General features: G+C 31.0%; 1 protein-coding gene across 14 annotated transcripts in view; it reads right to left on the bottom strand.

Annotated features, from left to right (window-relative positions):
* Ibtk (inhibitor of Bruton tyrosine kinase) overlaps nucleotides 1-24,765 on the bottom strand; it is an 88,040-nt gene that overhangs the window by 22,889 nt on the left and 40,386 nt on the right. For 9 of the 14 annotated variants that reach the window (XM_087188119.1, XM_013077966.3, XM_087188121.1 and 6 more), the window contains 13 exons: nucleotides 22,412-22,498; nucleotides 21,378-21,460; nucleotides 21,252-21,289; nucleotides 20,716-20,812; nucleotides 16,277-16,378; nucleotides 14,543-14,660; nucleotides 12,680-12,740; nucleotides 12,019-12,140; nucleotides 10,019-10,131; nucleotides 6,284-6,432; nucleotides 4,714-4,865; nucleotides 2,531-2,623; nucleotides 1,849-1,992 (listed from right to left, as the gene is read on the bottom strand). In XM_087188119.1, coding sequence (XP_087044245.1) covers nucleotides 1,849-1,992; nucleotides 2,531-2,623; nucleotides 4,714-4,865; nucleotides 6,284-6,432; nucleotides 10,019-10,131; nucleotides 12,019-12,140; nucleotides 12,680-12,740; nucleotides 14,543-14,660; nucleotides 16,277-16,378; nucleotides 20,716-20,812; nucleotides 21,252-21,289; nucleotides 21,378-21,460; nucleotides 22,412-22,498 — 1,359 coding nt within the window. The remainder of the gene's footprint in view (nucleotides 1-1,848; nucleotides 1,993-2,530; nucleotides 2,624-4,713; nucleotides 4,866-6,283; nucleotides 6,433-10,018; nucleotides 10,132-12,018; nucleotides 12,141-12,679; nucleotides 12,741-14,542; nucleotides 14,661-16,276; nucleotides 16,379-20,715; nucleotides 20,813-21,251; nucleotides 21,290-21,377; nucleotides 21,461-22,411; nucleotides 22,499-24,765) is intronic. The other 5 variants (XM_087188120.1, XM_013077968.3, XM_087188123.1 and 2 more) reach the window with 1 other exon arrangement.

The raw sequence follows: 24,765 nt of genomic DNA, 5'->3' as shown, positions 1-24,765 counted from the left end.
TGAACCAACACTGCCATCCCTATAACAAAACCACTTTCTACATACTGCCAGATCTGACTTCTAATAGTTTGTTTTGTTAAACAAATTTCTATCTATATTCATACTTTTTCTTCTATTATCTTTATCCAGTTTTAGGATTAGCACAATGTTGAGTTCCTAAAATGCGGGCAGAAGTGTTCCTTCTTTTTTCTGCTTTAATTGTTTGATATAATTTATCAGTTAAAATGTATATGAGCCTGCTGTTGTCATACAGGTAGTTTTCAAGCTAGGAATATACTTTTTTTAATAGGTGCTATTCAAATTTTATATTTCCTCCAGAGTTAGTTTCATTAATTTGTCTTCCAAAGTACTTCTTGGAAGTTGTCAAATTTATTTCAAAACAGATTTTTGAAATATGCTTTCTATATCCTTTTAAATTCTGTAAAATGTGTGGTAATGTCTCCTAGATCTTGATATTGTAATTTAAAAAATGTATAATTGATATTGTGTAACAGGAAGAAAAGGTCTAAAGGAGCAGGGGAAGTGGGAGGGGTAGGGGAAAGGAAAGAAGGGAAAAGAAAAAATATGAGAAAAGGAAAAAAATGGAAACAAAGTCTTTGCAAATAGGGAAGGGTGGAGGGGGTGAAGGGAGGGCAGGGGAAGGGGAAAAAAATAAGAACCAAAATACATCATGTAAAGGTACAAGATCCCAATGATGAATGTAACTGTATTTTATACCTAAAATGTACCAATAAACTTAATGGGGAAAAAAAAAAAAAAGAAAACTACTGAAGTTTTACTACCCATCAAAGTAAGGACTAAATCAAGAAATAATAAAATTTGGGATATGTATAGGAAACAAGATCAAATTCTGGAGGAAAGGAAAGGAAATTTCCAACATAATTAAGGAATTATCTCAAGATGACAAATATTCCACAGGCCTAGAAAAGACCCAGTTCAGACCAGAGATGAACACTGGGTTATAAAGAAGATGCTTCCAGAGAAACAAATAAAGGTCTTTTATTCATTTACTTTTTTAAAAATAAGAAATTGATTGATGGGATAGCTAAACCCATGTTACTAAGGTCAAAGTTTCTGAAAATGTTTAGTTAATTCTCTCAAAGTACAATATATTTAGTATACTAACAGCTCTTACATCAACTTTTTTTCCTTTTGGTCTTTTCCACATTTTTGTTTAGTGAAAGCAAAAGTTGGTTTTATAACAGTTACACCAAATACTCTACAAAGTTAATGACCAAATGTGTCCTAGCTGCCTACCAGAAACTAGCAGAGTGCCTTGCATGCAGAAGGTACTTAATAACACTGACAAATTTAAAAATACTTCTAAGCCAGATATATCATACAGGATACAAACAAAAGAAAGGATGGCAGAGAAGCAGGGAGAACTTATTTTACACATCCCAACTTTGGTATCTGACCTTTGAAAAGTATTCCTAATTAATGCTGCCACTATGGGTAAATTATGATGCATCCAGAATGACAAAAAACTAAAGGAGCTGAAAAGAAGCACATTTATGAAATTTGCTTATGGTATATGTTACTTATTAAAAGCTGGAAGAGTAAATCATTTAAATCATTTTAGCAAGAGAAATTAAAATACTAAGAAAAAATTGGATTCACATATAAAATATATATGAACATTTGAAAACTATGATGTGCAATCTCAATACATCCAAAATTAAAACAAAAACAGAAGTTTAGTTTCTCAAGTTTCAATGTATAACTTAAAAGCAAAGGAAGAATGAAATATTTGAAAAGACACTAGAAATAGAAGCTGGAAAAATCTCAGAATCCAACCACCTTAAAAGCTAGTGCATAGATATAATTTTAACAAAAATAAGAACATACCATGCATTCACTGATTTGGGAGCTTTTGAAGAAGCATTTAAAACTGTTTCCATGCTACTTGTTCCTGAACTGTGTTCTTTGGTAGTCAATGCGATCATTTTTCGTTGCTTCTGAGAAAGTTTAACTCCATGAGGTATCATTTTGCTAAAAAAATTGAATTAAACCAATTAGTTTCACTGCTTCTGAGAAAGTTTAACTTCATGAAAAACCATTTTGCTATACATTAGACCAATTAGCATTAATTTTTGGCTAATGAAGGTTACACATAATGTTTTCTATTTATTTGGTGTGACTCTACTATTATTGGACCGAAGTGTTAATATCAGTTTATACTATTAATGGTCAAGTAATAGCTATATATGAGCCCTCCTACATATACTTTTCAAGGAGAACTTGTATAATAAGCCTTAAATTGTTAGCTTTTCTACAGAAACAGTCTGCAATGATATGTTAAAGGCAAGTTTCTAGCAGTTAATACTGAATTTCCCAAGAGTTAATCTATAAACTCAACTCAATCTTTAGCACAAATTTAAGAAATAGTATTTCAGAAGATAAATTTTGTCAAAGAGGGATTATAACTATTATGCAGATGCAGGCCAGATCCAGTAGATCTTTCTAATTCTTTAGGGCATACATACAACCTAATTTAGTCTTTTTCTTTTTTATGGTTTTTTAAACTAACCCAGAATTTGACTTTCGTGTAGCTCCACATTTTTGTCTGTTTTCTTCTATTTCCATGATGGTTCTGAGATCCACAACAGGTGGGCTGACAGGACTAAACAACATTAAAAAAACGTTACTTTACAAAACATTCATTTACCTATAAAGCCCAATCCTAAATTTCATTGAAACTGTAAATTATATGTAAGATTAACAATGAAAGTATAATTTAGACTTATTTTGTTAGCTGTGGCCAACCTCAAAAAGGATATTTTGAACAAAACCTACTTTTATATACAAATACACAAATAATTAAGATGCATCTAAACTCATAAAGGTAAATGATGTATCTGAAATTCTACTAAAGCACAAGAAAAAAAGTCTTATCTAAATTTGGCACTAGAACTCACTAAAGATCTAATTAAATTCTTTTGGATGAATGAAGCTTGAAAACTATATTCTTTTTATTTTTAACAAACAAAATTTTCACTACAGTCTACTATTTACAAAAAGATATTGATTAAAAAATTTTAGGGATGCTTAACAATACTGGAGATCCACCAGAAGGAGTTGTACCATAGAAAAAATAAAAGACTACACAACCTTCAGAAATAGTTTGATTTAAATAAAATCTATAATATAGCTAAAAAAAATACATTACATATTAAACGGTAATGTTTCTTTTTAATAAAAAATTCTACCTATAATTCCCACTAAAAAGTACTTCAGAATGACTGTAGAAATATTTGTGTATATATTAAGAATACTAACCATATATTGCTATACACTTTGTCAATGGGCACTGAAATGAAACACATTGCCACCTTAAGTTGTTGACTTTACCAAGCTATTCTTAAAACATGTTAACAAAATATTCTAACATTAGCAATTAGAAGATGTTTCTAGGTATTCCCAAATTATGTATATTCCAATGCTTTTACTTGGAGCAGAAAAAACATGAAACTAATTTTTGAGCTACCTTTAGACCGTGAAGCAACATAAAGTAGAATATCATAATCTTTTTCCAACTGTGCAAACAAAGCATAAAGGAAATTACAAAAATCATTCAAATGATAATATAATTAGCCAATTAAGAGTTTTAGGACCAGACCCGGTGATGCATGCCTGAAATCGGAGCACTCTGGAAAACTGAGGCAGGAGTATACTAAGTCTAAGACCAGCCTGGGCAACTCAGCAACTCTGCAAGATCTTGCCTCAAAATAAAAAGGGGTGGGTGGGTTTGTAGCTCAGTGTGAAGGCCCTGAGTTCACCACAGTACCTCAGGAAAAAAAAAAAAACTGATGCACAATCTCAATAACCACTATGAAAGAACACAAACTGAATTTTAATTACATCTACTCCTTCATTTAACTTTTCTCAGTAAAATAAAAATCTACGTACAATGTAGGCAACTTCGGGATATAACATTAAATGAATATCCTCAGAAAATTAACTTTGAAGAACAACACATTTTGTGAGATTTTAAATACCCCTTGGAGTGCCTCAAGATTTAAGCCTACCAAATGAGAAAATGAGAAGAGCTTTTCCTGAGCTTTTCTTGCTTTTTAAATTTTTAAATGATGTATAAAAATCTTACATACTTAGGGGATACCATGTGATATTTCCACACTTATGTACACTGTGAAATGTTCAAATCAAAGTAAACCTATCTCCTCAAAATTTATCATTTCTTTATAATGAAAACATTTAAAATCCTTCCTTCTAGCTGTTTTAATTAATAAATAGTACATTATCACTATCTATAGTTATCCTCCTTTAGAACAAAACAGTTTTTTCTTCTAACTATAACTTAGTATTTTACCTATTAATAAGTATTATTCCATTCTTACCTCTCCTGACTTCTGATATTCAGGTCTCTTTCTCCCTCTCTCTCTCTCTCTCTCTCTCTCTCACACACACAAACACACACACACTTGAACATATACATATGTGTGTATACATATATATATATTTACATTTAAGTACAAATATAGCATTCACTACTATGCTCCAACAATATAGTACAACTAAATTTTATCAGACAGAAACCCTATTATATATAGCTGGATAGCAATTTTAGCAATGTGAATATATACAGGTAATTTTCTGTACATTAAAATATACTAATTTAATGTGCTTCATTAAAAATTTTCATTTGACTAAAAATGAGCATTTCTTAGGTTCAAATCAAAATGAAAGTCCTACCTGAAAGACCCAGTAACCCAAGTGGAAGAGCTTGTCATATCAATTCTATTACTGGGAATGGGCTGTGGAGCAGATACTTTAAGTATTGGTGATTTTTCCCATTGCTTTAAATCTTCCTTAGAATATGTAGTGGGTGTACCATTAACATATGGCTTTAGTTTCCGCCAAGGGAAGGAAAAGAACATTTAAAAAGTTAGTAATGGCAGGCACCTATATCAACAGCTAACATAGTTGATATTTAATAAATATTATAGTAAAATCATTTGACAAATCATCTAGCATTTTCAATCCATGGTCTACTACAGTTTACTTCTTCAATGAATTCTCAAACTACTCACTGACTACAACCCGATTACTGTGAACTTAGAGAATCATTTTTAGAGAAATAAGCTTACACATTAAATTTCCATTTACACAAATAGTAAAATTAGTAAATAAAAATTGTATGAATATAATATGAAGCAATAACCTTAAAATTAATATCTGTGAATATAGATAAGAAATAAAATGAAAACTGGGCATAAATATCATATAATTCACTCAATATAATTAAATTATTCTGAATAAAATAAAATCAAATAATATTAACAGTTCAAAATGGATCTAAAACCATCTTTTGCAATGAGAAAGGGACCAAGAGATGAGGGCAGGGGTAAAAAGAATTAAGGTGTGTTATGTACATGTATCAACTCTGCATGATGAATATAATAATAATGTATTATAAATATGTACTAATAAAATTTTTAAAAATTTTTTGAAAACTATTGCTATTATACTGGGCTAAGTTATTAAAATAATATTTCCATTGCCAGGATAGATTCTTCTGTTTAAGCAAGACATTTTCAATGTCTTCAACCTTTCTTTAAATCTCAAATGTCTTCCAGACCAACCTTATGTGAACAATAACTGCCTCCAAACTTCTACCCCACACTAATAAAAATAAAGAAATAAACAAATAAACAAATCAGTCCTTGAGGTCTAGAACACTCGTAAAAAGAAAGAGCAATGTCAACTGTCTCACGAATTCCTAGAAGTTCAAATATGTTTTATGGGTATGTAAGGGTTAGAGAAAAATGATTCTATCTCTAATAAGCTTGACATTTTCTTCCCCTATAGATTAGTAACTGTGGAATAAAATGTTAAGAGACTAGGAATCCAATAATTTAATGTCAATTAGAAGACTAATCATTCTAGCTTGTTTTGCACCAGTTAATACTGTGAAAGAGACTATGCAGAATTTGACATTAGACTTATACTCAGAATCATTTTCCTTTGACTATTAACTGGTGTTAACTGATATTTCCCAAAATATATTTCAATAATTTATGCTTATTTTACTTACAGAAAGATTAGAAATAATAAAGGCCTCAAAACTACCATTAAAATCTCTAAAACGAGAAAGGTTTTACAAATTAGAAAAAATGAGCACTACCTATATTAGTTTTACCTACATTCTTATAAACTAACCAGGAAACTATTTAAAAGTGAGAACAAAAGTAAGGAAAAACTAAAGGTAAACTGTCTACAGATCTGAAAAGTGAAAGTAAGGAAAGTATCTAACAAAACAAACCTCCATCTTATCCGAATGAAATCCTGTGCTGAAATCAGGGGACTGCAAATCTCTAGGACTACCCGCTCCTGCATAACTTCCTTCAGAATCTGATGTCAAGAGCTCTGGAAGAGATTCCACAGAATTGGTCTTACCAGACTTTAATAATCCTAAAATGTGAAATTTTAAAAAAAGAAAACTTTACATATAAGCATTAAACATATATGCATTGCAGTCAGTGAGTCCAAAGTTTCCATTTGTCCAAATGTAGTAATATTTAAATTATATTCACTGCATCAAAATCTGATCATTCATGATAACTGGAGGAAGATATTAATTTAAGTGAAAAACTGAAAGAAGGCAATAAAACTATAGTTTTATTCATTATATGTCAATTATGCAATGAACCTGAGGGAAGACAGTTCTTTGGGATTTGCTTTGAAGTAATGATTGAAAATCCTTTTCCAATTAACGATAAAAGAAAAAGAAAAGGAATTAACTCCAGACATCCCCTTTTCCTTTCTCATTTGTCTTTCTGTACGAGGTCTCTGTACCCATGAAGAGGAGAACTGTTTCATTTTATATGAGAGGAAAATCCGTGGCCTTGCTACCTTTCATTTAGCCAGCAGACTGGCCCAATGGCAGAGCCTTTTGCAGAAGTCAATGGTAGCCTGTTTGAGAGTTGGTTTTTTTTTCCCCTATAAAAAAAAATCACTGCCAATTGAGAGCTATTTTTAATTAGCTTATCAACTGAAATTAAGACAGTTGTTATAAAATGTACATACCAGAGATGGCAAACTTTTTAGAGCTTTCAAGCACAACAGCCAGCCAGCTATTGCAAGTGTGCCACAGGTTTGCCACCAGTGGAATATACCACTTCTGTCGTTTAAGCAGCCTAAATGTCTGCTTGTGCTGTACCCAATATCCAGATTCATTAGCATAGCAGAGTCATTCAAATATAACATAGTACTGAATAGACTACATTTTGCTTAATTTCACGTGATCATTTTCAAACATTTCAAATTTATCAGCCTAATGAAGTACTGAAATAAAGACATACAACATTATCTGAATTGTAAAAGTTGCACAATTGACTTAAAAATAAATAAAACATTTCTTATATAATGAATTAGGTGTTGCTCCCTTTAAAGTAAGTCATGTTAACAAGCTATCTGAGTCTTTTCCTACTGTCATTGCTAAGATATGGTATGGGAATAACACTCAAATTTTCCCTTTCATTTGAGTATCGTTGGCAAATTTTTAGCTAAGAGATTACATTTAATACTTAAGTATTTTCAAAAGCCAATCAGACAGAAGCTATCTTTCTCTCAATAAATTTTCTTACTCTTAAAAAAAAAAGAAAAAGAAAAAAAGAAATGTTAGAGAATCGAGTGGATTAGTAAAGTAACAGTTATTTTTTGGCCACAAACACTTTCAAACAATGTTATCTGTCTAATTTTAAAGATCAACATATGTTAGGCCTTCAAACAACTGTCTTGGATAAAATTTCTCTTACACTCAATTTTTTCATAATCAGGTCTTTTTGGCCCCCAATTAAATTTAACATTTTAATCATTATCTCCTTTGGACACAGAAAGAATATGGAACTGGAATCAAGGGAATAAATTCTACTTCTTTTTATCACTACCTCAAATCATTGATATGTTTTTAGCTTCCTCAGATTTAAAGAGACATTATTTCTTCACTAATGTCTCTTCTAACTTGAAACTGTAAGATTCTAACACATGTGCTGACAATATTATTTAATCCAAATGAAATGTCTGCTATTTCCATGTCATTTATGTGACTGGAAAAATATCAGTTTTTAACTGTCTAACCTTTTAGTCATCCTTCTATTAATCAACTCATTCTTCCTTCTATGGGAGAGGATCAAGTCTAAATCATACACAGAGTTCAAACTCACAGAATTTTACATTTGGAAAATTATTAACTCTGTCTTTTTGATTTACTCAGTCTCCTAATTCTATCTTCAGTGCTTCATAAATCAATTCAGGTATATATTCAACATTTATATATTTTGTGTCACCTAAAACAATTATTCTTAACATTGAGCTTTATCGGAAACATCCAGAATCTCATTCTAATATATAATTAAAATAAAGAATTCTTTCTTTGTCCTATTTAAGAGCTATCTTTTTCTAAGGGACATAAAATAGTCAATTCTCTGATTTTCTCAAAGTTACTTGTATAGGGCTGACTATGGAAGTACTCCTGATAGAAACTATACTAGGTTAAATCTTACTACCATACCTACATATCCAAAAGTCAAACTGTTGTCTCAGTATTCTATGGTCAAACTTCACATTTTATCTAAAGAAACTTAAAAATTTAGCTAGTTTAGGCCTGGGGATTTAGCTCAGTGGTGCCTGCTTTGCAAGCGCAAAGGTCTTGAGTTTGATCCCCAGTACCAAAAAAACAAAAAAATTAGCTAGTTTAATCTGAATCAGACAAATCTAGTTATGTGTAATAGTCTGCAATACAACCAGCTTAAAATTTTGAAAAATAAAAACATATACAAAACAATAAAGTATGGAAAATATTGGCCTAGTTAGGAGACTAAAGAGATCGTTAATAAACAAAGGCAATGCTGATCTTGATAAAATACTAGTTTTATTTAAAAGTGAAAACAAAAAAGTCCATAAAAACATTTTTATTAATTAGGAAAAATCTGAGTATATAATGTAATACTAGATATATTCATGAAAATGTAAATTGTCTTAGGTGTGATAATAGTATGTGGTTGTTAAGAAAAATGTTTTAGAAGATTCACATCAAAATATTTTGGGGAATATATCACAGCTACAACTTATTCCCCAGATCAGTTAAAAAAAAAAAAAAAAATCTCTCATTTATACACATACACACATAGACTTCTGTGTGTGCCTATAGAATGTTTAAAGGGTAACATAAATGTAGTAAGAAGTTAACAATAAATCTGAATAAAAATATGTAAGTATTCATGTATTTTTCTTTTCAGTAAAAGAATTTCAAAGTAAATAATTGATAAAAGAACTTTAGCAAAACTACGTAACCTTTATTTTCAAACAGGCTCATATAATGCCTACATATAAAATATACTATGGTCTACTACTAGATTATTATCTCTTTACATATAAAAATGACATTGTTTTGAATACTTATATATTTGAGTAAAATCAACATAATACTATCTCTATCATATATGACCTACTTTTAAACAGTTATGCCATTGAACAGACAAGTCTTTCTAAAAATATAAATTCTATCTACTCATATCCTGTCTTAAAAATTTAATAACACCCATTAGCTTTAATATAAAGTCCAAATTCCTTAGTTTAATTACCCTCCAAAATCTATCCAACCTTTTCTCTATCTGCACACACCCTATGAGGCTAAGCCATGGTGAACTATATACACAAGAAATGTGCAATTCAATCTACTGCCTCTAGGATTGGAAATACATTACCCCTTTACTTAGTATGTTTCTGCCTTCTTTCCGTGCTTAATTTCATTAAGTTCAGTCTAGTTGGGCTGCCTCTAGTTGGGATGCCTCTTTCCTGCTCATCAGAGCAAACTTCAATCACAGTACTTTTCTCAATATACTATCATTTTCTATAGCCTCTGTAAAAACTTTTCATTTTCAGTAGCCCCAGCAGATGACATGTAATAGTATTTAATAATTTTAAATGAATTAGATAATAAAGAGAAACATCAAAGATTAGAACTAAAAATACATGCTAAAACACTTCCACTAACCTGTAGACGGTGGACTCTGAATAATATCTGAAAGGTTATAACCTCCAGAACTATCTGAACGTTTACGTGGCTTCTTTTTGGCTTTTGTCTTTGCCTTCTTAAACATAGTTTCCCTAGTAAAGGAAAAAGGAACATAAAAGTAATTTTTGAAAGTGAATTGTTGGAGTTGAAACAACAGAAAAACTATGCATTTTAATCAACAGAATATAGTATTTTGGTTAAACTGAAACCATGTACAGATAGGCAGCTGTTGTTATATTCATCTATGTAGACCAGAGCAAATTACTTGATTTTACTGGCCCTCAATGATACTACTACTTGTTCTAACCCTCACATTTCTGTGAAAGATAAAAACAAGATGCTATGAAGGAAAATATGTATTTTGAAAAATAACAGTGGTTTTTGCTACCATAACTATTTAAGAGCAGCAGCCATAGCTCTCTGCCAACCCCATGGCCCTAGAACTTAACAAAGGCCACAAAGTGACCAAAAATAATAGCAGGCCAAAAGCATAGTGGCCTCCATGGGTGAATCACCAAGGCACACCAAGTTTATGCAAGTGGTGTGTGGCTTTGTCATATATAAACAGTGCACTGTGGAGCTGCTCAAGATCTCCAAGAGCAAACAGGCCCTCAAGTACACCAAGAAAAGTGTAGTGACACACATCTGGGTCAAGACAAAGTGAAAATGCGGAACAATGTTCTGACCATCATAAGGAAAACTGCTACCAAGGACCAATCCTCCTCTCCCCTCTGTGCATAAGAAAGCCTCTAGGTTCACTAATATTAACTATGATTTGGAACTAGAAACACTTGCTAATCATTTTTTAAAGCATTTCAGAGAATGCTTAATTCCTTGAATTAAGTACTATAAATTAGGGAAGAGCAAATAAAATATCTGTGAAGGCCAAAGCTATCTTATCTACAAATTAGATTTTATTGTACATTTTATCCGCTTACAACAGGTCAGCTATGAATACTATTATTTTGTAGAGAATATGAGTTATTTATGTCAATGTTAATAATTTTATTAAAATGTCATACATCTAAGTCAGATATGCATAAACTTCAGTATCCCAAATACTATAAAACACTAGAAAACAAAAGTTAAAAACAAAAAAGAGTATCTCTGGAACCAAAGAGCAATCTCCAGTGAGATACATGTTGATTAATTGTACATAGCAAATGACTTGAAGACCCAAAGATTTTACTTTAACAGACAACTTACCAAACAAAAGAATCTGTAACCAATTGATAAGTGAGCCTAAAACGCTAAATAAAACTTCTCTGCAGGGCTTGTCAAGTGGTCAGCCCACTATGGATCATGCAGAAACCAAGATATTTTGTTGAGGGACTTCCAAATTTGTCACTGCAGATCATATTAACCTTTGAAATAGTCAGGTTCTCTAGAGAGAAACCTTTTCAAAATAGTATCTCATTTCTGGTTGCTCCACTCCTCTCTGGAGGCTCTCTGGTTCAACCTCTCCAAAGGGCAAGTCTCTAATTTTCTGTAGAGGCGGAGGAGGGGCAATCACTTGACTAAATTGGGTTTAGAAAGGTTCAAGAGGGGATCAGGAATCTAATGATCCTTAAATCCAAGTACTCACCCTAGACTTCTTAAACCTGCTATAACTAATTATTAACCATTTTCAAAATGATTTTAGCTTTTTCTGTTCTAAGTTATTACTATTCAGCAACCATTTGCCACCTTCCAAAATTATCTCCCATCTACTGTTTGTTCCTTTTCTATTCGCTCTGCTCTAGTGTAATATGCTTATCTAAACTTCTTTACAGTAATCTTAGTGAGTTTTGGGATGTAGCTAAGATAAATGCACTTATTTAACTCAGTATGTTTAACTCAAAGATTATATTTTTTTTATACCTACATTTTCAGTTTGTTAGACTTAAAAATACTATATATTTACTTTGTATTATACCAAGACTTGGAGTAAAAGAAAAAAGGAAAGAAAGACTGAAAAGAAAAGAAAGAAAACAGCTTACGAATAATTTTGTTCCATGTTTAGTTCTTCTTTCAAAAAGACATCACTATCTTCTGTGTCCAAATAGCTAATATCTGGTCCATCTTGATAGGGTGTAATGACTCTTCTATCCATTGCTGGAATCTACAGAATTAAAGATGTCACTTTTTAAATACAAAATTTGTGCAAATTGTATTAATAAGATATTACACTTGTTTTTAGTATATGGTGACATTAACTAGAAAAGGTCTGGAATACCTAATGACTTCCTCAGTTTATAATATAAGAAAATTTACTTAGATTCATTAAAAAGTATATTCTATAAAATTGTAAAAAAAAAAAAGGAAAACTTAAAAGAAAAGCTCTTCTTTATTACTACACATAGATTAATCCATTTCTTAGGAATCTTGTGAACCCAAGTTTCTGCACTGTCCTGAACTTTGGTAAATAAGTAAAACTAATTTTCTGTAACTTTCATTTATGATGTAAATAAAATAGATATTTATTTTATCATTAACTATCTTTGATTATCATATATATCTGTGGGATCTGAAAGAAATTATATGTTCTCATTTCTAAAAGATCCTAATGTATTATTCCACTGAGAAGTCTGATCTACAATACTGCTTTAAATGGTAATACTATTGCCACTGAAATCTTCAGTGGAAAAACATGAACCTTACCATTTTTCGGTAAAATACAGAAAGATCCTTCAAAACATCATCACTTAAAACATCAAGAGACCTAAAAAAAAAAAGGAAATAAAATTCCATCTAAGACTCAAGTGACTTAATAGCTGTCAAAATTTTCAAATGTGTAAGAATATTTCACAATGCCAAACAAGTAACACAGAGTTATTTTTCAAGCCTGTATATGCTAGCTACTATATACATGCCTTTTGGAAATAGGTGTAGTTATTTATTTCAAGTAAGCAGCAAACATTTATTTCAAGTAAAAAGAGCAAACGAAATATTGTCAGTAAAACTCAAGAAAATGTTATAAGTGTATAAAGTGTATAATAGTTTTTATTTTGATAAAATACCAAGCATTTATTTTCCAAAAATTGTAGTTTTTATAAAAGAAATATCATATCCCTAGAACAACAACCTAAGTATCAGGATATCTTGATTCTATCTAAAATATTACCTTCATGACCTTGAAACTCATTTTATTTCTACTTCATGTGTAACATGAACTTTGGACTAGATCAGCTGTATTTAAGATAGAGTTCAAGGACCTCTCAGGTTCCAAATAGGAATTTTAAGGCAGCAGTGCAAATGTAAATCAGAGTTTATATATCTAATTAAGAACATTTAAATCTGTACAAATCCTTAAGTGGTACATGTCTACTCATGTTAATTTATGATCGCAGGTGTCATTCTTCAGTGGCTCAGTTGACATATCTCCACTTATAATAGCTGAACAATAGTGACACAACATTTTGCAATGTAATTTTTTTTTTATAGTTAACTTGCTTTTTATTTTTTTGGTTGACTCTTCACCTGACAAAATCAATGAGTTTAATTTGGCAACACAGAGTGATAAAACTGTTATGACTAGAATTACTAAAGTAATGTCAGCAATGAAATTAATTTATTTTGAAAACAGACTCTCAAACATCTAAGGCATTTTAAAAATGATAGTGTCTAATATTTTATAACATTAATTTGCATTTAAAAGCACTTTTCAGAAAGAAAAAGGCTTTAAAGGCAACAGTGTTTTCTAAATTGAACCCTACACACAATTAAAAATCTATTAATGATTACCTACAAAAAATAGTGCAACACTATTTCAGCCATGTATTGGAATTAGATTATTTAAAAATCATCCTAACTCTGAAGAATATGTTATTAAAAAGCTGTATAATAACTACACAGATTAAGACTTTCTCACCCCTCCCCAACCCCACAAAAGAAACGTAAAGAAAAAAGTTGCAGGGTTTTTCTCATTTTTAACACAAGGATATTAACAAAATCTACTTCATAATGTTTCCACAAAAATTTAATGAATTAATCATGTAACAAGTATAGAAAACTGCCTGGTACATAAGCAGCAGTAAATATTAGTTATTATTACCATTGAAAACATATAAACTGGATGATAAAACCTTACACTGAAAACCAACAAGGATTCTAATCTCAAACACCTATGTCACCAAAATAATCTCATTTTTTACTACTAACTTTATAGTGAATAAAAGTACTCTGAACTTATATTTAAAATATGTGTAGAATTTTTCATTAAAAAAACCTTGGCTAGGGCTGGGGATTTAGCTCAGTGGTTCCACCGCCTGCCTCACAAGCACAAGGTCCTGAGTTCGATCCCAAGTAGCAAAAAAGAAAAAAAAACCAAAAAAAGAACTTGGCTAAACACAGTCTAGAAGTTTCCAAGATTCTTCTAATTCTAATATGTCTAAAACCCCTAAATCATTAGCATTCATAAAATTCTTTTCATCCAGGTAAACATTTATTATTTACTTTTAAATTACTGGCATATCTGCTATTACACCTTCGCAAAAAGTCTTATAATGTATGTATTCAACCAACCTTGCTTCAAGTAAAGCTGCCATATTCAGTCCTATAAACTGTAAACAAGATAGTTTCAACTGTTCAGCATTATACATTGCTGCAAATTCTAGTAGCATCGCTGCATTCTTAAGGGTAACTATAAAGAAAGAAAAGATTTGCAAAATTAGATAAAAGGCATCTTAGGACAACAAATAAAATATGCTTATTTCTAAAGTTTTAAGTTACAATTTGGATGTTAGAATAAGAAAAATAGAAAGCATTTTCTTACTAAAAATAACTTCTGCCGGGGCAAGCATAGAACTCACATAAGAACTGACAATTTTCTACCTAAAAATTTCTGAATATTTTAAATTTTCATTAATGAAAATCTTTTCATTTCTATGACAGAGTAATTATTCCCTCTTGTATAAAGCTAAAAGATATTCTTGAGATAAGAGAAACTGAAAATTTAATAGAACATATTAACGCTGACTAATCTATTAGAATTTATCTACATGTACATATTTTAAAAATTCATTAAATCTTACTATAATATTATATCCATGCCAGTGAAGAATCTGATATACTGTGCAAAAGATTCTGGATTTAGTTACAATCCAGTAAGTTTACATACAAGGTGTCCTGTTTTGCTAAAGACATTCCGAGTGTATTCTACTTACAGAGCATGTAAATTTATCTTCCAACCTCTGAATTCTTTTGCTTACTCTAAGTCCCAGCCAACAGAGGAGTCTCAGCTGCTTTCTACAGCTGGCTTCCTCCATTTATTTTTATTTTCTCCCTTGTATTCTGTCAAAAGTTTCAACTTTAGTCAAAAATGGTTTGTGCTTCCCTCCTAAGTTTCAACTAATAAAACGATCTCACAGAAATAATAAAACTGGGTCTTATAAAAACCATTCTAGAACTATTTAACTGGAACAAAGATGTGGACATTGTCCAATAATCAATGACAAAATTTCTCTGGAACTCTTTTTTGCTAGGTTTTAAGAAGATCAAAAAATTCATAAAGAGAGGCAATTGTATAGCAGAGGCAAAGAATTTTAAAGAGAAGAAAGTCAATGAAAGTCAATTGAACAAGTGAAAATATCACCTATATGTATATCTTAAATCTACTGTACGCTGTGTCCGATGTTTTAATATTTCTTTATTAAAAGGAAGTCAGAGCTTCTTTTTTATGATAATCAACAAGAAGATGGTCCTCAGTGCTTAAAAATGAGTAAGGTGATACAGCTAAGTAAACTCCTAGCATGTATAAACAAATTAGGAAAACTTGATAGGATTCCCACCATACTTCCTGAAGTTGCAATGAAGCAAAACAAATATAAAACTAGAAAGCAAAAAACTAGCATTTTAGTCCAAAGAAAAATTTTCATTCTAAAATAAGCAAATTAAAAATATCTAAACTTGGAGAAGACAATTTTTTCTATAGGAAAATACGATTTCAAGGACAAAGAAACTCTGCTTTCAAACTCTCACCCTTGAAATTCCCAAATAAATTTGAAACCATGTTTATTCTTCATGGTCTCATGGCATTTCAACAAAAATTAACATCATATTTCAATTTAAGATGTATGTATTTTCATGTATTTCTGACATAGGATGTGATAACAAATGACTGCATGTAATAATTTAAATGTTTTGAAATTTTTTGTAGTGCCAAAAAAGGTATATTTTACCATAACAGAATCACAGAGTCAATAAATAGTTCTAAATCAATCTGAAAACATACTAATATTTTAATTCAAAATTACTCACGTTTTTCAGTTAATGCTACTTCACAAATTTCTTTCAATCGAGTTATGAGAAGCTGATCAGCCACCACAAGAACACTACAAATAAAATCCACATTTTGAGATTCTATAAAAAGGAAAGAAAAGAAAAAAAACACATTACTCTGTTACTCTGTAACAACTATTACACTTAGCTAAAAAATTTGAATTAAGACATTAGGAAAGAGAATTATAATTACTTCTACATATTGGAATGGTAATTATGATAAACAGTTAAATACATCAAACTATTTCTACCTTTTAGGTAGAAAGATGAGAAAAAATAACACCAGAATGTGTTGACTGACTTTGAGACTATAAAACAGCCTACATGAGGTGGTCATTTCAGTCTAAAAGGTTTCAATGTCCCATATCTGTTTTTACCAATATTCAAGCACATTTTTTGAGTAAATTAACACCAGATTATTGCAAGCCTTTGGTTGTTTTTTAAAATTCTGAAAAAGTTGATTTTAATAATTTTTGGTAGTATTCTCATGGCTTTTATATAGGAAGTAATTTCCAGAAGTTCTTAAAAAATTACTTGTTAAAATGGCAAAAATCCCCAAACTGATCTACAGATTCAATACTTCCTCATTCAAATCCCAGCTGCCTGTTTTACAGAAATTAACAAAATATCCTAAAATTCATATGAAAATACAAAAGAGCAGGGCCAGGGATTTAGCTCAGTGGTGCCACCACCTGCCTCGCAAGCTCAAGGTCCTGAGTTAGAACCCTGATACAAAAAAAAAAAAAAAAAAGAAAAGAAAAGAAAATACAAAAGAGTTGAAATAGCTAAAACAATCTTGAAAAAGAAAATAATAGGAAGTCTCATGTATCTCAACTTCAAAATGTTATTACAACACAATGGTTATCAAGATAGTATGGTACTGGCATAAAGAGAAACATAGAGGGTTAAAAGGTCAAAAATAAAACCTTATATTTAAGTAAACTGATTTTTTTTTAAAAGTGCCAAATAAATCAATAGGGAAATAAAAGTCTTTTCAACAAATGGTGCTAGAACCACAATATACACACACACAAAAGAAGGAAGTGTGATTCTTAAACACATACAAAAATTAACATTAACCAATTACAAGAGTAGTTAGTTACCAGGGGTCACAAGTGGCTAAAATAAAGAGATGTTGATCAAAGGTACAAGTTTGAAGTTACATGACCAACAAGTTTTGGAGGCCTAAAATACTATATGGTGACTACAATAATAATGTAGTATTTTTTAAATTTGCTAGGAAAGGTCTGAAGTATGCTCACACACGCTCACACACACATACACACACAAAAGCTAACTAAGGTAAAGCATATGTTAATTAGCTTGGTTGTGCCAAACATTTCACAATGTATACATGAGTGATCAAAACTATGGTTAGTTAATGTTTAAATTTTTAAAAATTTATTACAGTAAAAGGCATACTGTCATTAATCCCCTTCAAAATATTCCCCCTCACTTCAAACACACAACCCATCATTCTTGCCACTTTCTCTTCTATTCAGTGTTTTTTATTTTATAAAAAATAAAATCAAAATAATCAAATAGTAAGAGAATAACAAGTTATTACACTGTGTATCGTTATCTTCAAAGTACTCAAGAGTACAAGACAAACCAAAAAGATACGTAGAATAAAGAAACAAACAAATAATAACACAAACCTTTCTTTTCAACAAATTAATATAAACTAATAGTATATATGAAAACAATTAGAATATATATTGAAGTATTTTTAAATCAGCGGAATTTGTCATTTGGGAAAGTATTTGAACTCCCTACTTCCTATTTAACGCTTTTCTATTTTATTTTTTATTTGCTCTCTCGTATAAGATAAACCATGTGATACTTGAGGGTGTGTGTATGTCATAATGTTATTTCATTAACAGTATGTTCCCAAGTTACACCCATCTTGCCACTTTCGGAAACAATTCTCAAACAGTCCTCTTTTGTGTTTTTAGTTGCCTTCCCTTGGCTGCCTCAATATCCTAAATTAATTCAAAATGTTTACCTTTCATGGTCATTTTGACTTTGGGAAAGAACTAGAAGTCATATAGTGCCAGATCTGGTGAATAAGGTTGATAGGCATACAATATAATGTTTTTATGACCCTGTCTCTCCACTGGATGGCACACAGCAAGAGCATTCACCTTGCTTTTGATAACATCTTGTAGAGACACAAAAGAGGACTTCCAGAACTGCTTCAGAAAGTGAGAACAATGGGATGTGTTTGAAGAAATTTTTTAATTTAAACATTCACTTTATATTTTGATTACACTTCAAGTATCAAAACAACACATCATATACCTTAAACACATAAAATTTTTATTTATCAATCATACCTCAAATAAAGCTGAGGGAAAAAAATATACAAAATGAATGAGACACCTAAATGTGAGATACAACTATAACACTCTAAGGAGAAATACTGGGAATAATAGTTTTCAGATTTGGCAATGGATTCTCAGATCTGACACCAAAAACATGAGTAACAAGTAAAAATAGGTAATCTGAGCTTACTAAATTTAAAACTTTGATGTTTTAAAGGATATAATATCAAGAAAAGGAAAGTGCAACCCAGAAAATAGGAGAAAATCCTATCTCTAATAAGGATGAGTGTCCAGAATATAAAAAGAATTGCTACAACCTAATAAAAAGACAATTCAAATAAAAATGACAAGAATCAGAATACATAAAGAACTGTTACAACCTAATAAAGATAATCCAAATAAAAATGATCAAAATTTTTTTATATTTAAAAAAAATTTTTATATTTTAAAGATATACAAATGCTCATAAAGCAAATAAAAATGTTCAACACCATTGGAAAAATGAAAATTAAAGCTACAATGTTATACTACTTCACACTCACTAGAATGGTTACAATTAAAAAGGTAGATATTAAAAAATAAATAAATAAAAAGGTAGATAATAACAAGTGTTGGGTGAGATGTGGAAAAACTGGAACCTCATACACTGGTAGCGGGAAAGTTAAAATACACTTAATAAACATGTAGTTCCTAAAAAGTTAATATAAGCATTATCATATGATCTAGCATTTCTAGTCCTAGGTATATATGGTTAAGAGACATGAAAACATAAGGCTACACAAAAATTTGTGCATGACTTTTCATAGAAGCATTATTCAAATAGCCAAAAGTGAAAATAACACAAACAACCATGCTCTGATGAATAGATAAATAAAATAAACTGTGGTATATCTAGCAAATGGATATTATTTTCCAATACAAAGTAATGAAAGGCTGTTACATGCTATAACACAGATGAACCTTAAAAACTGACATAAAGTAGATTAGTTTCTCCCTTGGTTGCCAGGGGTACAAATGAGGGAGAATGAGAAGTGTTTGCTACTGGGCACGGGGATTCTTTTGGAGGTAATGCAAATGCTCTTGAATTACAAAATGGAGATAGTTGTACAATTTATAAGAATACTAAAACCTATTTTAAATATGGTATAGAAGTATGAATTTTGCCAGGCGTGGTGGTGCACATCTGTAATCCCTGCACTTGGGAGGCTGAGGCAGGATGATCCCTGCAAGTTTAAGACCAGCCTGAACTCATAGTAAAACCCAGTCTCAAAAAACAAAACAAAAACAAAAAGAAGTATGAGTTTAGTGGTATGTGAATAACATCTCAATTTTTTAAAAGAATGAGAGGAACAGGAAAATACCACTGTCTCTGTTGGGTATACTCTTAGACAAATCTTAACTCCTGGCCTCAGTTAAACACTATCTCCTATACAAAGACTACCTAGATTTCCCCAAGCTGGTTCAGATGCTAGTTTCTTTTAAATGCACCTACTTTTTAGACAAAAATACTCTGTTGAAACATACTTCTTTAGCTATATGGTGCTGTATTCTCCACTTGAATATAGAGTAGGGTCTTTCCATCTTTTTAACTTTAATATACAAAATTATATTAATATTAGCGGTGGTAAAATGAATACCACAGAACACTCAGAAGCATTCCTATAAAGTTACTGGTAGACAAAATACTGTAGTTTGACTGATAAAGCATATAAATTTAGTCTCTTCATGAATTTTGCTTTAATTTTTAATCTATTTCTTTGACTTCTGGTGTTGTTACAAGGGGAGAAATTTGGCAAAAAAGAACTTAGGTTAAAGAATTTGTTAAAACTATATTCTCTGTTGTCAAATCATTCATCTCAGAGGGATCTGGAAATGGCACTACAAAATCTAATTTCAAACATTACATAAAATTCTTAAGAGTTCAAGATGTCCTGAAAACTTTTTTTTTAATTCTTTTACTGTTAGTAATCATCCCTATTGCTTAACCTAAATTAAGCCTGACAGCTCATTTCAAGTAGAAATTAAGATTTATGTTGATTTTAGCATCATTCCATATATCTGAAATGGCTAAAACTTGCTAGCTCTTATTATTACCTTTTATCACCACAGCTTCATCAGTATAGAGGTAGTCCAAAATAACTTTCAATATGTCAGAATGTATTGGCATTTCCAGAGCTGCACAACTGGAAGCCTGAATAAAATAAAATAAAGTAAAATAAGTAACTTTAAATAATAAAATACTACCTTCTGACTTATGAATATGAAAAACTTTGAATAGTAAATCACATCAAAGGCAAAGAACATGAAATTTATAATACACAAAGCTAAAATAAAATGCAGTATATTTAAGTTTCATAAAATAAAGGAACAAATAAAAATCTTAAAAAACACACACTATCTTCCTAATACACTTCTTACTAATAATGGGAAAATTTTTTATTTAGGTAACTATAAGAATTTTAACCTCTAAATGCTATTTTCCAGCAGGTTTACACATAAATACAAGTTCAATATAAATGAAAAGCTGAGTTAAAATACCAAGTTCTAATTCCAAACTTCTTTAGTATATAATTTCCCCAAAATATAAGAAGTGTAGTTACTAGTTCACGTGCTTTCTAATTAAATCTTACCTCAATCCATGAGCTACTCAGCATACTATTAAAATATTCTGGAAGGGAAAAAAAACTCTCAATGCAACCATGGTAGTGAAATAATACTAAAACAAATAAATCAGCAGCTAATAAAAGTATACCTACCAAGTCTAGCACAAAGAACACATTTGTGACAAGGAAATTCCTTTCCATCCACTGATTTCATGGTCACATCACATAGAAAAGAACTTAAAAAAAAAAAGTTTAATTGAAACAAGAATGATTTCTTTACATATTCAGCAAATCTACTGTTATAAAATGTGGCTTCAGCTGTTTTTTTTTAAGTGGTAGAGCTGGCCGTGGTGGTGCACACCTGTAATCCCAGCACTTGGGAGGCTGTGCAGGAGGATTGTCATGTTCGAGGCCAGCCTGGGCTACATAGTGAGTTCAAGGCCAGCCTGAACTAGATAGCAGGACCCTGTCTCAAAATAAATAAGAAAATAAATGAGTAGGCAGAGAATAAAAGAGTTGGAGATATAAAAGCAAAAAGAGCACTTTTATCTCCTTCCACTTCAGGGAAAATAACAGTCCTACAAGAAAGATAATATTTGAAAAGGGAACTGAGTACAGATAAATTTTTTAAAGTCTTCTGGTTTTCCTTTTTATTTCACACAAATTATTAATATTTAAATTACATGTATTTAAAGCTTTTTAATCCACTTATCTGTACAATCTCTCCTGTGCCAAACAGTATAGACACCCTACAGTTTGGGTTTCTCCAAACCCTTTTATCTACAAAGTACAAATACCTAACACAAAACTTTTTATTACAAATATACCTAGAATAGCATATCTATTCCTTGAAAATTTATATTAAAGGAAATAATCATGATGAAAATATATAATTAGTACAGTCTGAGGTCTATGTTAAATTCTACTTATAGAAAAATAGAAAATTCAAGAAAAAATAAAAATGAAAAATGACTTTCTTAGAATAAATTTCAATCAGAAGAAATGAATTCTTTCAATGTCTTAATGAAGAGTTAATGTTTTTATCCATTACCTCTCAAAATATCTCCAACATTTTCAGAAATGAAGACTAGAAAAGGTGTATTTTGCTTTACATGTGGGTAAAAAGAGCTCTATTTCCACGCTTTTGTGCCAAATCCTAGAAATGAAAACTTCATTTCTTAACTTACCATTTTTTCTGACTCAGTTTCAGTTTATTACCAGTTTTCCTGGCAATAACGTTAATCTCTTCATTTTCAAATCTCACTCCATCTAACCTATCCAGAAAAGATAAAAATTAACAACTGTCAGATGTTTCTCTACCAAGATAAACAAACCTAGAAGAAAAATGCAATAAATGAGCTTATATGTGAACATAATTATATTATCTTCTAAAAAAAGCATCTCAACAAAACCCCACTCCAAGATAAAAAAAACTTTTTGTTCAATTTAGTTAGTAGTAAAAATGTTAAATTATTGGGCTGGGGATTTAGCTGAGTGGTTCTGCAGCCTGCCTCACAAGCACAAGGTCCTGAGTTTGATCCCTGATAACCCCCCCCGCCAAAAAAAGTTAAATTATTAAAAAAAAAAAAAACAAAACCTCAAAGCCATAGCACAAAGTCCTTCAATTCTGTTAATCAGGGCATATCAGGAATGTATTTTAATTTTTACTTGAAAACAACTTTAATTTTTATGATTTTAGTACATAAATTTGATTGTTTTTACACAGAATATGAAGATTTCCAGGCTATCATGATATATATTGTTTTGATATACACAAAAAAATAAATGCCTTAAAAAAGAGAAAGTGGGTATTGATGTTTTCAAGCTGCAGCTTCTGTGGCTAAGGTAAAGGTCAGCAAAAGGATGTTGTACAAAAATTATAAGGTAAGTACTGTTATCACTCAGATATAGTACACGGAAAGATGGTAACCCAGAAAATGGTGGAAGAAAGCTAAATAAAATAAAGCTTTGTAGCTCAGTGGCACCACGCCTGTCTCACAAGTGCCAAGGTCCTGGGTTCGATCCCTGTTACCAAAAATAAATAAATAAAATAAAGCTTTGATGTCAAAGAGAGCAAGATTTGATCCAAAGGAAAAAATGAGTTTTTCCCATGCAAACTTTGTAAAAATTCTATGCACAACTAGACTCTCATTACTGCCAGGGCTATGTATACAAAGGCAATCTGTGGACAAAAGCTTTTGAATACTAAAAACTACAACAAAGTCTGTTGAGATGTAACAATGAAGTTTCTGGCATTTTATTATTTTACTTTCTGCTCTTACTTTGCAAGACTAATATAAGGAAAAAACTTGTTTTAAGACAAATAATTAAGTTTAAACCAAAGAAATTGATTGGTATTCATTCTTTTGTTTTCAAGAAATTCTGAATAGCAATGATGTAACCAGTCTATGGCCTGAAATTATTGTCCTTATGAACAGTTTTTTGAACTAGAGTAAGTGACAAATTTAATGAAAAAATATTTCTGAGTTCTGTAAATACTTTTACTTTCATGTAATTCTTTCTTTTTTTTCTTGGTACTGGGAAATCAAACTCGGGTCTTTGCGCTTGCACAGCAGGCAGCAAAACCACTGAGCTAAATCCCGGCCCCTACTTTCATGTAATTCTTATCCCCACCACCTACTTTACAGAGAAGGCAAAAGTGAGGAAATTGATATTTTGCTCTAAACTCAGCACTCAGATTTGGAATTCTTATTCCTACTACCTTACTGGTAGCATAGTTCATATATATCATCAGCCATCTCTAATTAATTAGTTTCTTGGGACATTTAAATGTTTGAGGCCATTATAGCTGAATGGTCCCCTAGTAATTAGTCCAGACCCAAATCAAAGTCAAGTTGGATTGGAGATTTTTAAAAAAATTTGTTCTTAGGGCCAGGGATTTAGCTCAGTGGTTCCGACGCCTGCCTCACAAGGGCAAGGTCCCGAGTTGGATCCCCAGAACCAAAAAAATCCCCAGAACCAAAAAAATAAAAATAATTTGTTCTTGAAGCCAAAGTACCAGTTCCTTTTATATGTGAATAAGAATACATGAATGACCCTGTGCTTAAATGAACTACTACACTGAATTTCAGAAAAACACATAGTACCTTGAATTCAAATAGTCATTAAAGCCAGAATGGTGTTCATCCATGTTCATGTATAATGAGAATGTATCCCCACTCTTTGGAACAGCTCTTTGAAGTAGAAAGCAAACTTTTCTTTTTAAACACCCCCCACCCCCACCCCCAATAAATAGAACAAAGTAAACATCTTGAATCTTTCCTTTTTCAACAATGTAGACTGCTGAGACTATTCTTGAGTTTCAAGTGAAAATTTTTCCTGTATTTCCTTCAGAGGTTCAAGACTTCTATTTTTAAAACCTGTCCCCAATACAGGAGGTCAAAAAAGTATTCCCTATTTTAACTGATGTATGTACAAATGTATATCATTATAGAATATGTAGGATACTGTAGATGTGACAAAATACATAATAGACACTGCATTGTTAATGTTTTAAAATTACTATGAAAAGGTAGTTTTA

The sequence above is a fragment of the Heterocephalus glaber genome, unplaced genomic scaffold (assembly GCF_053883595.1).
Source record: "Heterocephalus glaber isolate CG9 unplaced genomic scaffold, H.glaber_assembly_v1.0 deba00001523, whole genome shotgun sequence".
Taxonomy (NCBI): domain Eukaryota; kingdom Metazoa; phylum Chordata; class Mammalia; order Rodentia; family Bathyergidae; genus Heterocephalus; species Heterocephalus glaber.
This window is presented reverse-complemented; position numbering and strand designations above follow the sequence as displayed.